The sequence below is a fragment of the Bacillus rossius genome, chromosome 5 (assembly GCF_032445375.1).
Source record: "Bacillus rossius redtenbacheri isolate Brsri chromosome 5, Brsri_v3, whole genome shotgun sequence".
Lineage (NCBI taxonomy): Eukaryota > Metazoa > Arthropoda > Insecta > Phasmatodea > Bacillidae > Bacillus > Bacillus rossius.
In genome coordinates, this window is record NC_086333.1 from 46443268 (window position 1) to 46460815 (window position 17548).

At 37.5% G+C, this 17548-nt stretch overlaps 1 protein-coding gene across 2 annotated transcripts in view; it reads right to left on the reverse strand.

Annotated features, from left to right (window-relative positions):
- LOC134531772 (growth factor receptor-bound protein 14-like) overlaps nt 1-17548 on the reverse strand; it is a 648199-nt gene that overhangs the window by 403647 nt on the left and 227004 nt on the right. For both annotated transcript variants that reach the window (XM_063367665.1, XM_063367666.1), the window contains one exon: nt 11572-11731. In XM_063367665.1, coding sequence (XP_063223735.1) covers nt 11572-11731 — 160 coding nt within the window. The remainder of the gene's footprint in view (nt 1-11571; nt 11732-17548) is intronic.

The following is a 17548-nucleotide window of genomic DNA, read 5'->3' on the forward strand; positions in this document are numbered from 1 at the left end:
GGCGACGGGGCGACGGGGCGACGGGGCGACGGGCAGAGTGGCGCAAACTCCCGCCGCGCCGGTGTCGCCAGAGCTCACGCCGCGACCTGCGGTTGCTCGGCCCGTCGACCGCGGGAGACGCGTGGCGCGCGATGGCATCACCTGGGTGCCCGCCAGGCCGTGCTGGCTGACGCGGCGGCGCCGGCGGCAATGGCGCGTGGAAATAATGACCTTTCGCTGCCAAAAAATAATCATATACCTATATACACACATAAACATTACCAGGTAGGCCCTAACTTCAAAGTACAAACTATGTTTAAAAAAAAAATTCCCTTTCATCACAGTTTATGTTAAAACTATTACTTATTCTGTTTTTTTATTATTTTATTTTTGTAATTACTTTGTCATTTTTGTAATATTTATGTTTTTTTATTATATAGATCGTATTGTCAACATATAGGTTACTGGATAATTGGCGGGTTCAATGACCTCCAGAAATGGACTCCACGAGCTTCTCTATAACTCGGGCAAACGTCGCCTGTTCAACTGGCTGCTGACTTGTGAGGCGACCCAAGTGGGTAAACTTGTGATTCTATAATAATTCTTTGAATGACAGGGTAATCTAACTGGTCAAGAATCATACAGATTTAGAGTGAACCAATAGAAGAAGAAGCAGCAAGAAAAGGGTATAATTATTTGAAGGTTAGCGTACCACGAAATTAATCCGCGAATTTTTCCAGTCTCTACAAATATACCACACGTGGCATAATGAGAGTACTAGCACTCGTGCAGAATACTTGCTTTTGTTAATGATAAATTTCCCGAAAAACTTCATGTGTTTGTGTAAATCATTTAAAAAGAAGTGAAAAATCAATAAAACCCCTGTGCCCGAAGACCAGCAGAATTTATTTTTGAGATTATTTTAGGTGGGTGCAATTTCCCGGAAAATTTTTATATAATTTTCGTTTCATGGTCCATAAACCCCAAAACCATTGTCAACTAAAAGGTTATATATACCTATATATAACACTATTACAGACGCGATAACCACCGTAATTTTGCACAAATCACTCCCAACTGACACATAAAATATAGTAATTGAAGTAGATTTGGGGAAGGTTGTATGAAAAAAGAAAAATCGATCAAACTCCCATAATATGACAAATATCGCATACATTTGAACGATTTATAGCTCGTAGGAGTAATGCCAAAAACTTTGTCTGCACACTTTTTTGATACGACAAACTATAACACCAAGGGATGGGAAAAAAAACAAGGGTTTGTTATAGCAAGGAATACAAAAAAACAAGGGTTTTCGGACGAAAAAAAACTTAACTCCCTTCGTAGGCACACTATCGAATACGTTCAAATTGTTTGTAAATCGTATAAATTTTATCTAAAACAATTTTTGATAAAACGAACCATTGCAGCAATGGGTAGAATAAACATGGGTTAAAGAACAAATAAATCAAAACCTCCTTTAGAAAGCACAGCATCAAACCCGTTCAAAAAATGTGTGTGTGTGTGTGTGTGTATACATATATTATAATTTTAATCCAAAAAAAAATTGTCTGAAACCATCTTCGATAAGACTAACCATTCTTCCAAGAGGTTGAAAAAAAACTGGGGTAGAATACAGATTTATAATTCCTATACCATGTACACTATTAAATACGTTTTTTATTTATTGTGAAACCTTATAATATCTACAACTTTAATCTGTTATAAATTTTTATACGGCTAACCATTACTGCAAGGAGTGGAAAAAACTGGGGTTGAATGACAAAAATTTCATAACCCTTAGTAGGCAAACTATCGAATCCGTTCAAATGGTTTGTAATCCTTATAAAAGTAATCCAAACTTTTGTCTGAAACAATTTTTGATACACCCAACCATTTTTCCATAGGGTGGAAAATACAGAGGTTAAAGGGCCAAATAAAAATTTATAGCTCTCTTATTAGGTAAATTATAGAATCTATAACAACAGATTGTCAATCTTCTGAAAATTACATAAAATTCTGGTCCAAAACCATTTTTGATACAATGAATACTACTGCAAAGGGTTGAATAAAACAGGGGTTGGAATAAACAAGTAAATAAAACTTCCATATCATGTACACTATTGAATACATTCTTATTTATTATAACTACCTAAATTTGGTCAAAAAAATTTTTTACGTATTTTTTATATACCAACCATTACTGCAATTAGTGGAAATAACAAGAACTGAAGTACAAAAAGTTACTTTTAGTAGTTATACTATCAAATACGTTATAATCCCCTGAATAAATCCTAAATATTATAATTGGCTGAAACAATTTTTGTTGAAACGATTTATTTGAGTAAAAACAGGTTGTTGGCGAAGGGGACGGGTTGTAATTGTAATTTTAAAAAAATCAAACTTCCTTACGAACAAATTTTGTTTGAATTTATTTTAAATCATGTTATTTTATACTACGCCTATAGGTCCAAATACAATTTTTATACGTCCATGTATTAGTGCAAGGATGTAAAAAAATAATTCACTAATTACTTTAGTAGGTATAATTTGAAAAATCGATCTAAGCTATTTAGTGGTGGATCCCTTGAGTTAAAAAAAAAACATCCGAAACATTTTCGCTGCATGGAATATGATAATATGTTTCATCAATTATCTCCCCCTCTCTCTGTCTCCCCCTGTCTCTCTATCTCTCTATCTCTGTCTATCTCCATGTCTCTCTGTATCTATCTCTGACTTTTTAGCCCTTACGATGTACTTACGAGTCCAAGTGTCACATCTTTCACGTGTACTGAGTTAGGGGCGAGAACCACGCTGTTGCGAGGGGTCGTCACCACAACGCCGAAATACCATAACGCCGAATGTCAAAATTGACCACAACGCCGACAGCTAGAAAACTGCTGTGTACCACAACGCTGAAATAACAACTGAATGAATTTGTGTGTTTTTCTTAAATGTACCTTAACGCCGAAATACCACAATCAAACCTAACCTTACCTAATCTAACCTAGCGTAATATAACCTAACCTAACTTAACCTAGCCTATCCTAGCCTAACCTAACCTAGTCTAACCTAACCTTTGTGGCAGTCCTGCAATGGCATTTTTCGGCGTTGGTGTATTTCGGCGTTGTGGTAATTCGGCGTTGTGGTACACAGCAGTTTTCTAGCTGTCGGCGTTGTGGTCAATTTGGCATTTCGGCGTTGTGGTATTTCGGCGATGTGGTGCGTCCCCTATTGCGAACCCTGCAGCGCGGCGCGTGGCTACTCACAGAGGACAACCCAGCCAGAGCTCGCCCCTGGGACAGGCCGGACCTCAAACAGCCTTTCTTTCCAGGAACTGGGCCTCGACTGCCAACCGGCGAGACAGTGACAGATTCATCGCCATGAAGTTGACAAATGGACCAAGACGTGTGTGATCCTGACGTAAGATTGCTCGCTCGCTTGTGGGATTCAAGAACGCACATCTCTAGAATTCACAAACAGAGCCGCGGAGTCGAGAACCCAACGAATTTTTTTTTTTCCGCGCGTGAGGTGACCGACAAGTCATCTCACTAGGCTTACTTATGCATTCAACATGAGAAAATGTTATAATATTTCAAACGTTTTCCTTAAAACATAGTTTTGGTGTTTAATATTACGTTTTATCATCCCTGTTTCACACTGTTTTAAATTAAAAGTGTCATACAACCCCCAAGGTTTTATCTTGGGCCCTATGCTCTGCACTGATGGAGTTTTTTTTTTTTTTTTTTTTTTTTTTTTTTTTTTTTTTTTTTTTTTTTTTTTTTTTTTAACCGCTGTTCGAAACACAAATCATATTGTTGTCTAGCCGAATCTACCTGTGATGTAGTACTCCTAAATTAAAAATTACCTTATTTTTATTGGCTACCAATTGATCAATTGACTGTTCGAAACACAAATCATATTGTTGTCTAGCCGAATCTACCTGTGATGTAGTGCTCCTAAATTAAAAATTACCTTATTTTTATTGGCTACCAATTGATCCAAGCCAAATTGGCGTTATTATTTTACGGTTACAGCACACATGAAAAACATTCTTTATATTAAATGACCCTGCAATTGGATCACGAATTATTAAATGGGCCCTGAATTACTATAAGCCAATAACAAAAGCTGACCAACTCATGTGCAACCCAATATACGAAATGAGGCAGCAGCCAATGAACACATGTCATCAACTCGATTATGCACATGTTTGATGAGTATTAAGCTGGAGCCAGAAAAATAACTCTAATTTTGTTTTCCAGGTCTCTAGCTATCATTAAAAAAAATTGGTTTACTGTAAAGTCGGTTTACGGACGATAGTTTAACGTGACAACGTTATAACAAAACATTGATGAAATGATTGCATAATTTTATGAATAAAATTGAATCATTTTTATTGAATTATCACTATTTTGTATGAATAGAAAGAAGGAGTGAAATGAAATCTACAATTTAATTGATAAATTTACTTTCATTTGCACTCATTAATTCAAATATGTTTATTACTTTAATGAAGAGATTATTTTAACTATAACTTTTATACATGTTTGCTATTTCACTTCTTCCAATCTGTGTTATTCTGTTAAGGATAGGACGATGATAGGAAAAGTAGGAAACGAATGGGAGTGTTTCAAGTTTAATGTGCCTCGAAAAAGTCAAATCGATGGTTGTTCCAATCGAGTGGAAGAGAGATAGATATGGCGCAAGCGTACAATGAGCGTAACGGGACACAGCGTAATGGGACAATGTGCGCAACGGGACACAGCGTAATGGGACAATGTGCGCAACATGATACTTTTTTGTGCTCGCAGCCGGCGTTCATCGATTTATTAGACGTCACGTCAAAAAAGAGGAGTTTCATTACATTTTAAGTCTCTAAACTATTTTTTTTCCTTATGTACGGCCAACCTTACAAAATGAACACGTTCATTCATTCCGTATTTAGATACAGTGTTTTTTATTCAACTGCTTATCTCAAAAGTGCGCAGAAAAGCGTGAATGTATTTTGCAGTACAAAGGACATTTCAGTACAGCAAGGCACAACTTTATGGCGGATTAAGACCAGCCATTTTTTTTCCTAATATAATGCCACGGTTTGTAGTACAGTTTCAATATTATATTTAAAAAAGCTCGCATTTATGGACAAAAGTTTGGTGCGTACAGACCTCCCCCCCCCCCCCCCCCCCAAAAAAAAAAAAAACACTCACACAATTTAAAAACTGCGTAATACACATTGGTAGGATCAGTATCTCTACTTCTGCATTTCACTTTCAAACAGTACTTTTAGGAGAGTTAAATGGATAAAACGCGTGTGCTCAGAATAATTGTTAGCAGGGTTGGCTGATTTAAATCACAATGGTTTAAACCATTTTTTAAACCATAATTAAAATCAAGTGGTTTTAAAAAAATTGTTTTTAATTAATGTATTTTTAAATAGACTATCTTACTTTTGTTTCATGAAAGGTCTGCTTCCACTCTAATACGAGTAGCAACAAAAGTTAGCTCATTTATGTTTCTTGTGATTTACGGGAACAAATAATTACAATACTAATCAAAATATTCATTTAAATTATCTGAATAAGTTGTAAATTATACCCAGATATAAACTATTCAAAAACTAAATTAATTATTGAATTGAAACAAAAGTGAAAAACAGAGGAAATAAAATAATTTATTATTTTAAAAAATTCCGATTTTGTGGGAGTAAATCCTCATTCTGTAGGAAACAATATTTCTATGGAGAATCCTCCACTTTTTGGGAAATACCCTTTCAGTGGTTAAGTCCCATTCAGATGTGCAGATTTGCCGGACTTCAGTTATTTGATGTTATAACTTTTCTGGTTCAGCATGAGTGGCGGAAAGCAGGATGTTGTATGGATTTCCTTTGAACATGCTGAGAACCAAAATAACTAATGTAATAAAAATGCTGGTTTTAAAAAAATCATGTTCAAACAACAAAAAAACCGGTGGTTTGGTTATTTAAAAAAACTTGTTTTTTTTTATCTGATTTTTAGACATGAAGCTTCCGGTACAGATTATTTAAATCACTTTAGTTACGCACATTATATCTTCATCGTCATTTCTCCGCCATAAGAAGTAATAGTTACCACTTAAATCTCATAGTCACCCTATGCACAACAAAGGCGATATCACACTAGAAACACCAGCGAGCGTCGCACTTATCATCCTGCCTCACTAACACAAATACAACTATCGCTAAAATGTCCACTAAACGGCTAGACTTGTCGTAGGACCAAAAGTTTTGGGCAATTATTAAATTTGATCATTCGTATACTGGTGTAATATTTATATGACAGCTATAGTTGCTCCCGTAAAATGAAGTTTTCTGTCTAACGTCAATATCATATTGTTTTTATTTTTTGTAATTTTTTTTTTTTGTGTTTAAGTGAACATCAGGCTCAAACAAGGTGTAAAGCCTGGGAAGATATTATTAGCAAAAGCTTTCAGTGTATATTATAAAATTGGATCCGATCTAGTCTGCCGCTGTGAGAAAATAGGTAGGATAAAGGTAGATTCTTTGGTTCCGCGTGAAAAATAATGTGTATCTAAAATACCCAGCGGCGCAGGTCTGGGGCGGGTAACTCGATACGGCCGGCACTCGTCACTTCTGGACACCAAGGACGGGCTATTAGCGCGCTCGAAAACAAAAACAAAATAAAGAACTCTTCCTTGGCTCGCATTTAGACAAGGCGAAGGTCGCCAAAGCGCAGAAGTCGAAAGGGTGCGAGACGAAAGACGAGGCTTCGAATTCGCGGCGTAATACCTTCTGCTGTACTAATAAACTAAACTAAAGGCGCGAATAAACTAAACTGCGTTTTGTGCATCCTCAGACTTATTTGTGCTATTGTAAAAGAAAAATTTGTTTTAAGTTAGAACAGCTCCACAAACAAAACTTTAAATCGATAAAGTATTAAAATTCTTTACTTTGTTTCCCAAAGAACTAGGTTACTCATAAATGACACAAGAATATTCAGTTGACAAACTAAAAATGTCGATGAAACTACCTGTCATAAAACCAAATTTGGTGATGTGACATACTATATAAGTCTGTGACAAGATAGAAAAAGTCAAAGCTAAAATTTTTATAACTCAATTTTGAAAAATCCAAATAGGGCAAACTCTGGACCTTACGCATAGATTTTATGTCTTAACCTAACTTTTTTTCACCTTAAAAAATGGATCAAATTGAGCTAAACGAACGATCATTTAGTTAAGGTACTTCTATTAATACAACAAATATGTACATTCAAACAAGTTTGAAGGGATAGGAAGGGCCATAGATAATACTGTAAATGCGGGTTTATAAACTATGCAAATCCCAAAAAGTTAAATAACGACAATAGTATGTGGCGGAACTGGCAATGGAGCTGGAGCGTGGTGTCAGTGTCCGCCATCTTGGATTGTGAAGTCACGGCGGCCATCTTGGACTCAAAATTCCTCAAACGTGACTCAGAATGACTCAAAATTCCTTAAAAAAAAAAAAATCCCATTTCCAGGGAAAAATTCCCACTTTAAGGGAAAATTTCTCGTTTTATTCCTCGAAAATTAAAAAAAATATGTATATATTTCGAAGTTCGGAATGCCTAAAAATATTTTTGCCTTTGAAATAACCCAAATTCCTAAACACGGCTTAATACTCCTAAAAGCAAGCCGCCTTACGCTGCCTACACACGAACTTGACCTTTACTGTTAACTTGGAATTCTTTCATTTTTGAGCAAAAAATTCAAAACAAATTTCAAAAACTATAAAAGAATTGCTTACGTCAAACTCGCCATCTTGGATTCTAGAAATGATTAACTTTTTGTTTCGCCCGCCATATTTAAAATTCGTTATTTTTATGCTAGAAAATCGGGAAAATAATAAAATTCGTAAAAAATTTTAATTAATAAAATTAGAATAAAAACTTCCGCCATATTGAACTAAGACGCCACCGTTGCACTTTTCGTTACGGTCGCCATCTTGGATTCTCGAAAAGTTTTACTTTTAGTTACGCCCGCTATCTTTAATGTGTATGACATCATCGTTTCACTTTTCGTTACAGCCGCCATCTTGAAAATCCGCAATTATAATCATATTATACCAGGAGAAATATTAAAAAGTAATAAAAAATATAATTTCATTAATTTTAAATAAAAATCATCGTGGAGTACTCGGTTTGAACCTGGCGAGGGCAAAATAAAATTGACGATGGATCCTTCCTCTCCTGATTATTCCTGTCAATATTTTGTTCGTTTTCTCCGTGTGATTTTTGTTATTCCTGAGAAAAAAATCCTTGCATGTATTTATTTCGTACTTAGACAAGCAATTTTATTGAAAATTTAGTTTAATTAGTGAATTTCTCTTAACAAATAAGCTCTGACAGAATTTTTATCAGGTGGGTTTCAGACAAATAAGATTCATTACTCAGGCGATTACTATGTTCTGAGACAGTTGAAAAACTCTGTCATGCAAGACAAACTTCCTTCTAATTGATATCTAACGAAGCCATCCTTCTCTTGCACACGTGAGTGAGCATCCCGCATCACACATGAAAAATAATATATACCTCAACACATCACGTGGCGACATCTGTTGTTAAAAGCAGAGCTACTTGGCCAAAAGTATTTCAAAATTGAAAATTTACTCTCGCTGATGGACTACTCATTTCGTATTAAAAAATGGACCAAAAACCCAGTATGCATCTAGTATTAGTCACAGAATTATTTTTAAAAGTGAGAGCCTTCGACCTTGGATGGTTCATTTACTCTTTGTAATATGGAAGATTATTTTGATGACATAACAAGAATAGTCAGCGCAGTTCCAAAATCAGTAATGTAATCGTCGGCATATTTTTCGGTACTGTGGCATTTCGTTCACAAAAACCAACAATGCTCGACGACATGAGAAAAGCAATTTTGCAGAGAGTCCTTTGCGGAAAATTCTACATTGCAACAATTGCGGCTTTCAGTTTGGATGAAGTGATATTTAAAAAAAAAAAAAAAAACACTTAAAACCTACGAAGGTACACTTTTATCATCTACTCAGAAAAAGTCTGTGTTTGGACTGAATATTTATGTGGAATTGGCAAAAATCATCACACTTGGACATCTGCATCGCCTGCATTGAAATATAATGAGATTTTAGCAACGAAGAAACGATGCCAATTATACAGTACTACAGGAAGAAAATGATGACAAGTTTCCTAAGATGAGTCACAAAGGATTTGATCTTCCTACAGAATTCTCTGGTGGATTTACTGTTGCTCAAGCTGAAGGATTTAATAATAGTACTGGAAACTGTGGCAGCAACAACAGCTTTAAGAAAATACGAACAAATTAGGAGAATGTGAAGCTAGCAATAATGATGCACTGAGGCCGAAACGATGGAAACGATGCATTAAACTAAATTATTCTGATCAAGCTTATGATGGTTAATGGAAGGATGGCGACAGTGACTTATTGACGAACGTAATTTTAAAATGAAGACTTCACAGACTTTTAAAATAATGATAATAATCACATTTCAGGACGATGACAGCAGCAGAAGAGCTCGATCACACATTATGGAAAGATTCTAAATTATTGGTCGATCGTCTGAGACTATTGATGGTTTCGCTTAGGGCGCGAAACTACTCGCACCTCAACGAAGTAGCCTTTATATTCAAAGAACTGAGGGGAATCTGACTACATACATGACTTGTTTTACCTGCTTGTATATAAAATAGAAAAAAATAATAGATTATTTGGATTTCAAAATTTTATTGTTTTATTTCTCGTATCCCAGTACACTATCCTGATTTCCGTTTTTTAGTGATGAACCTGCATCCAAAGTCTGTCGGTTGAATTCAGACTCATCTGTACAGAATCTACTATTTTATGTTTATTCTAAAATACCAGAATGGAAAAAGACAAATGTGTTATTCTTTCTTATACTATATTTTTATTTATGTGTAAACAACTTAGCTCTCGGGATACGACATTTGGAAGGAGTAATTTCGTGAAAATGGAACGGAAGTCGATGTGTAAAGAAGATGGAGAACCCACGTGTAACAACATAAACCCGTGGTATATGTCACTTTCGTAAATATTAGGGGACAACCCAAACGTATTAGTGTGCCATATGAAATGTTATGATAGTGACACTACCCTGGAATATATGGTAAATTAAAATAGTCACAGTAAAAATTAAAAAAAAAACTGACATTAAAATTATAATACATGTTCTCATTAGTTCCTAACAGCGGTAGAGCAGGTGCATGGTAGCCTCAAAAAAGGCGAGGTTCAAATCTCATAGGTGGAATTTTCTTAACTTTATAAAATTTTACTATAGTAATAATGTTGAATCAGCTCAGTAAATTTGAGGTTAGATGTTTATATATCACTGGCGAGTACTGAAAGACTAGCTGACATTTTTTTCTCTTCAGCACTTCAAACTCTCCCGCCCCTCAACAACTGGCGCTCTGGGCAAAATGCCCGGTTGGCCCCTTTGTAAATATAAGTCAGGCTGTGCACTGTTAGACATTAAAGTAAATTTGAAGACTTTATAACGAAGAATTTACCTAAAATAAACGGATGTCTTCGTAATTTCAAATAACTGAATCTTCATAGAAACTATACGCCGTGTTTCAACTTCCGAATTGTATGTTTCGTTCTAAACAGAGGGAAATGTGGACAAAAGATGAGAGTTCTGGCTGTAGACTTAACCAGTTTTTGAATGTTTCTAAATATACCCATATTATTTCTTTGGATTCATGTCCAAATATGTTTTTTTTCCTTAACCTAACTAAAACTAAGTGTATTTAAGAGAGATCAGGGTTTCGGAGGGACCTAGGCGCATCTCAGACCGAAGCCTATGCATCTAGTCATGCTGGGGATTAACCATACTGGGAGAGGGTGGCATGCATCGTGTGCTAGGAGGGGATTGGCCAACTATGGCAGCGATTCCAAGACTAACTCCCCTCACTCTTGATTATAGACTATAACTACTAGATAATTTGGCCCAGGTATAAAACCTGAATGGACACAGGGAAAAAAAACTGTGTGCTTTTATCATGTGGGGTGCAAATTAGCATGCATTAAGTGTAGGAAAACACAGGAGACAAGAGGATGGCCTGGATGTATAGTTCGACAGAGTAAAAAAAGAATCCACCATAATGTCCAAAGTAAGTGTCCATACACCGAGAGAAAGGTTTGTTTGTCATAGCAAAATATTTGTTTATATATGAGGAAATACATTTACTTTGTTGATTCAAACAAATATGTTGTTGTTGGAAAGATTTTGTTGATCCAGAAAAATGGTTTGGTCAGTTTAACTGTATATTTTGTTAGGTGTGATGAATCAATTATGTTACTCACAAAATTTGGTTTGGCCAACAAAATATTTTGTTACAGGAAGTAAATATTTGTTTCGCCATATATAAAAAAAATATTTGTTTGATTCAAACCAAACTTTTTCTCCGTGTAAAAAAAATTGAGATGGACGTAAATTTACAAACATCCCTGGATATTTGTAACCAGCGTTCTTCGTAAATGGAAGGTGGGAAATGTTAACGTTGTGAGACGCCGAAAGCGTGGGGTTATGGGGCTCACCCAGGCCCAGCTCCAGCCAGTGCTCCACGATGGTCCAGTTGACGTCCTTGGCCACGCGGTTCTTGAGCGCCAGCAGCTGGCACAGGTCGCTGGCGCACAGGTTAGCCTCCACCACCACCGTCTGGTAGCTGCCGTCGTCGTTGTAGAACGCCAGCTCCTCCTGCGACACACCGGCAAGCCAACCCTTTACTACCATACACATTATAAATTTTACTTCTGTTTTTTTTTTTTTTACGATTTTACAAATAACACACTCAGATTGCTAAAGACCCACTAACATAATATAATATTATTATAAATGCTAAAGTGTGTTTGTTTGAGTAGGGGGTGCAGGCTGTTTCTGTGACCGATGTAAACATTGAATGATGTAAACATTGCCCTGGGGGCCACCATCTTGTTTCACGGAGGCCGCCATCTTGTTTCATGGGGGTCGCCATTGTTGTTGACATTGGTTACCAGGGATTTGTTTGTTCTTTCATGCAGAAAAGATCGGCATTTTTTTTGCATATAGAAGAGTGACTAGACTACATATAATTATGAAATTCCATCCCTAAGGGAATGAAAAAGGGGTAAATTATTTTTATAATAGGAAATCATACGAGGTAGTTCATAGACACACAGTGAGTTTGTGCCATTTCTGTAAGTCCGCCACAGGATCATAAAATAAGATCTGGAAAACTTCCTATCCTATTCTCCTAGGAGAAACCCATCATTCGCTTAGTGAAGCTCGCTGCTCTTAGCAAACTAAAAGCGCCAATAACTTAAGTAGTATATAATAAGGAATACTGAAACTGGTTTCGGTTCGAGGTGCTGGTGCCAATGTCTATCATCTTGGATTATGACACCACGGTGGCTATCTTGGATGGCCTTACCCTGGTAGCCATTTTGGATCCGCCATTTTGTTTTCCTGCCATCTTGGTTTTCCACCAACTTGGTTTCTAGAATATCCTACTATTTTGAATTATAGTATTTTCTACCTTCTAACACTTCACTTCATAGTGTTGCAATTTTCGTTAATGTCGCCATCTTGAAAATCTGTATTTTTGTCAAAAAATTGGTAAAAATATTAAAAATTAAAAGAAATAATTAATAAAATTTAAATATAAAAACCATCGCCATTTTTAAATTCGTCTGCCATTCTGAAAATCTGTAATTTTATTCGATTTCAGTGACAAAATTTTAATTTCATAAAAAATCATTTAATTTAATTTTTATAATAAAATTTATTAAAAGCTACTGGTTTTAAACCCAGCGAGGTCATTCGATAAAAATGTCGATGGGTCCTTCCTCCACCGAAGCCACTGGGAGACTGACCTCCCACCACTAATACCAAGGCAGATATTACATAGGTAGCTATGATGTGATGGTGGCCATCTTTTTTCGTCACCAAGAGGCCACCATCTTTTATCCGACACATTGTTTACGTCTGCTCGAGGGTGCATACACAATATAAGTTCAATTTTTACGTCCGCTAGAGTGCAGTATTCATTTATTTCCAGGATGCCCTGCCATATTGAAAATCTTTAAATATTAAGCTATAAATTAGGAACAATATTACAAAATTCATAAAATTATTCACTCTTCAAAATAATGATTGAATCGATTACCTTATTTCGATACTTAAATCATGTAAAAATATAATTTAATTAAACCTACTAAAAACCACAGGGCCAAGAAAAAAAACATCACAAAAAAAAACAAATAAAAAATTTACTACATAATTTCTATAAGAACAAAAAAACAAGAAAAAGTACTAGCGTATTTCGATTTTTGCATCTGCTACCCATCAATTAAAACCAATGTTGGAAGCCCCACCATTTGACATAGAATCATACAGTTCTTAGTTTGATAATATTCTCCACCCAATACATATCGGGATACATAGTAGGCTGAATATCTGCGGCAAAGAAGCCACCACGAATAAGCTTGTAGTCTAAATCTTCGAGGTAGTAGGTACTAGGCTCCGATTCGCGAACATAGGTCACACGGAACAGTTCGGGACTCAGTTTGCTGTGAAACCTTTCTCAAAGATTCTTTTTTGCTTGGAGATACGCACAAAGTCACCGACGTTAGCTTTAGGCGTTCGTGGATCTTTCTTCTTTGTGTCGGAAAACTTTGTTCGAAGCAAGTGATCATCCTTGTGCTTAGTTTTCGAGGTAGAATCCACTCTAGAATGAATTCGCCTATAGATTCAACACGATATCCAACCACTTGTAATTTTTGTTAGTCGTGAACTGTCGCTACATCTTGGTACGCAAAGTTCTGTTAAACCTTTCGAAAACAGAGGCTTTGACATTACTAAATGCAGAGTAGTGTTTAATGCCAAATTTATTTATCAAAGCCTTGAAGGTGGCATTGTATAATTATTTGCCAAGATCTGTTTGCAGGTGCGACGGTACACATCCATCACGCAAAATGTCGGTCATTGCCTTGGTTACATCAATTGCATTCTTCGATTTCACAGGTCTGGCCTAAGCGAACTTGCTATACACATTGATTACCGTTAACATGAACATGAAACCTTTATTAATTCGGGAATATGGTTATCATCTCAACAAGTTACGCTTGGAATAAATAATCAAGTCCACACACTACGAATTTGCGACGAAGGTATTTCCATCTGTAATCGTGGTACTGTGCTCAGGATAAAACCATTATTATTAATAATAAATGTCCGGTGGAAGCGTCAGGCTAATTATCTAAAAGAACTTGCCAGAGGGGCACAGCCCACTTACAAAACACAATTTAAAATTAACCTCCCTGACAGTAGGAAAGGTTACGTGGATTGTGGTTTCAAGTAGCAGCAAATGAAAACAATCGTATGGTTTGGTTTCATTAGAGGCTTTTACTGTTGATTAGTAGTTTAGTATCTTTTTCATTGCCGGTTTCTTACATTTGAAAATATCTTACGGCATTACAGCCATTACAAACAAAACAGGTAACAATGTTAGATTCTTATTTTTGATACATTACATTGAGTACACTAACGAATAAAATAGAAAAAAGGGTGGCCGGGGGGGGGGGGGGGGAACACCATTTCATGCTACACTAAGTTCAACTGTCTAGGAACATTGAGCTGGCAGGCTCATAAAACAAATACATGTGTTTAAAATACAATATTTTATAATAATAAGGAAAACGTCCTAAAACTGGCGGAGTTATAAAGATGTTCTTCACTTATTTTTGAGGGGTGTCGAAAGATGGAGGGAGACTCCGTTATAGAGGCTCACGAGTTACATTTTGAGGTGCAAAATGTGGCGCCGGAACTGGGCCGCCATCTTGAACTGGTGGGGGTCCTTGAAGCACTCTGGAATTCTTGAGTACTCTGGGATTCTGGAACCCTCTGGGATTCTGGAACCCTGCCTATAACCAATAATCCAAATGGATTAGCTTTGTTAGCAGGCAGTTTATGCCGGGCGAAGTTAAGCCCAAAAAAAAAGGCAACCTAACAGGTTTGTGTGGGACGAAGTGCAGCTTACCTTAGCTGGCAGGGTGAAGTAGATAGTGGCTGTCCCTGGGGGTGATCCAGGGACGCGCGGCGCGGGAGCTCGCGGTAGCCATAGAAGAAATAATTATGACGAAAACCAAAAAAAACTAAAGTTAAACTTAACTATTTGGGCAGCTACGAAGAAAAACTAAAAAAAAATATAGGTGACATGGCCTGGCTCAGAAAGCAACTACATTATTGCCGAAAGCGGATCACGATAGCTGCTGGTCGTTACTGCGACCTGTTGCGAAGATGCGCGCTGGACGAGAGCTGCCCTAAAAATCCCTGAAAAGGCGCCGGGAAGCTAACTTAAAATTAAGCCCGGTCGTCTGTTCCTCTGGAGGAGGGGATCGGGAAACCCGAAGTGCTCCGAAGGGCTCCGAAAGAAAAAACAAAGGGCTCCGGCGACCTATCGACTGAGTGTGAGGTCGACTGTTTCTCCTGGTGGGGATAGGGTGGTCAGTAGTGCGCTCTCGCTCTCAGCTGGTTCGTCCTTTCGCCGATAGATGGTGTGGGCATGCGGATCGGAGTCTCGCAGAGACCATCGCGGCACTTGGTGGCCGCCATTTTGCAAGGGGGGGATTTTTGGCCTTGAAGTTGGTCATTGCCGCGGCTGGCCGATGACCGCTGTGGACCAGGACGGGGTGGGGGGTATGTCCGGTGAATGACCTGCCCTGGGAGAGTTCGCCGGCCAGATATTGGGACGTGCGGCGGAGCTTGAAGAAAGGACACCAAAACGTGTTAGAGACCGCAAACTTCAGCACACCTCCGAGAAGGGGTGGAGGCGACCATGGGAAGCTTAGGGCGGCTACTTTCGTCACGCATAGCGCTAAACTCGTGACGAAACGCGACGGCCAGTGGATACCGTTGCTGATGATAGCCCGGTAGTCGGCTAGACCCAGCAAATTTGGTGGGAAACGGCGGTGAGAGCACTATACTGCTCAACAAGCTAACCTGCCGGTACACTCGACCGAACAAGTTTGGATGGGGCGAAAGCAGCGGGCGAAAGAGGAAAATTTAAGTTATAAAAAAATTTAAAATTTTGTAAAACTAAGAAAATAAAAAAAAATCGTGCCTAAAGTAGCACTGATTCGGCACACATCTTGCAAAAGCGTGAAGTTCACGAGCGATTCCGGTTCGACTCAATGTATGTAGCTGGCTTCCCTCAGTTCTTCGAGTATGGAGACTATTTCGTTGATGTGCGGATAGTTTCCTGCACTAAGCGCAGCAAATAAAAGTCTTATCCTGTTGACTAATTCTTTTGGGTCGTCCCAATATACATAGTCAAAGTTCTGACCACTTTCTAGCTCTTTTAAACCTTCACCAAGTACTGCTAGTGTACCTAAAATATTGGTAAGAATGTCGATTTTTTTCATGATTCATTTTTATATATGCCACTTTCTGGATCGTTATTACAGAAATGCGCATGAGCTAGTTTTAGAAGTTTCTTGTACTCTTGCACATCTTCATGAGAATAGCCTTTAGGTTCCCTGCGAAACAGCAATTCGTAGAGACCTGGAGTCCCATGTGTTTTGTATTCTTCTACACATATGATATTTCCTGATAAAAAAGTATATTTCTTTAGCAACGAGGAACCACGTATTATGTTTTCTGTACATTTCATACATTGTGTCATTATTCCATCTCGTGAAAGATATCAAGTATGGCCGGACCATTGCATTAACTTGGTGTCCTCGTTTCCATAATTTTTTATTGTGTATAGACTCTGTACTCGTAAAGTCTTTTTCTTTACACATTTCCTCTTTTTTGCACTAAGCAACTTGTCGTCAACTTCTAACGTTCATGGGTGGTTCTTCCTTATTTTTAAGTTTTTCGAGATGACTAGTGATTGGTTTAAATATCTCTTAATTTTCCATTTCACGTGCAAGTCTGGCGCTTCTAGCAAATAGATTTTTTCACAATCAGACTCTATAGCACAATGAAAGTCACATGCCAAGTTCGATTGTGCTAGCCAAAAACATTTTGCAAGACTTCCTTTTATACTTTTTATTCGTCCGCAGAAACCTCTTCCTTGTGGTTAGCAAGATCTGTTTTCGTTGCCAAATGGGTTAGTGATGTCTTCAGATTACTTTGAAAGAATCTGAGGCTTCCACACGCTGGTCGATTCCTAATAGGTACTCTATTAATTCGTTTTTCACACTTTCTACTTTTTGAGCCAGTAGAGAAATGTATTTCCTGATATCGGCATCATGAGAATCGAGAACAGTATGCAGTTCGGTAGTGCGACTACTACGACCGAATTTAGAAATGCCATGACTCATGTTTGACGATAAACTGATCGAAACCTTGTCTGTACCTGCCTTTAGCTATATAGAGGCAAGTCCTTGACGATAACACTATGAATGCATGATCGTTTTTCCAGCACAAGGAGCACATGTCTTTGAACTCCTGGAAAGTCATGTCTGTGTTTACGTGACCGTCATAAGCATGACATAAATTAAGTTCGTCCATGCGAAAAAGTACGATGAT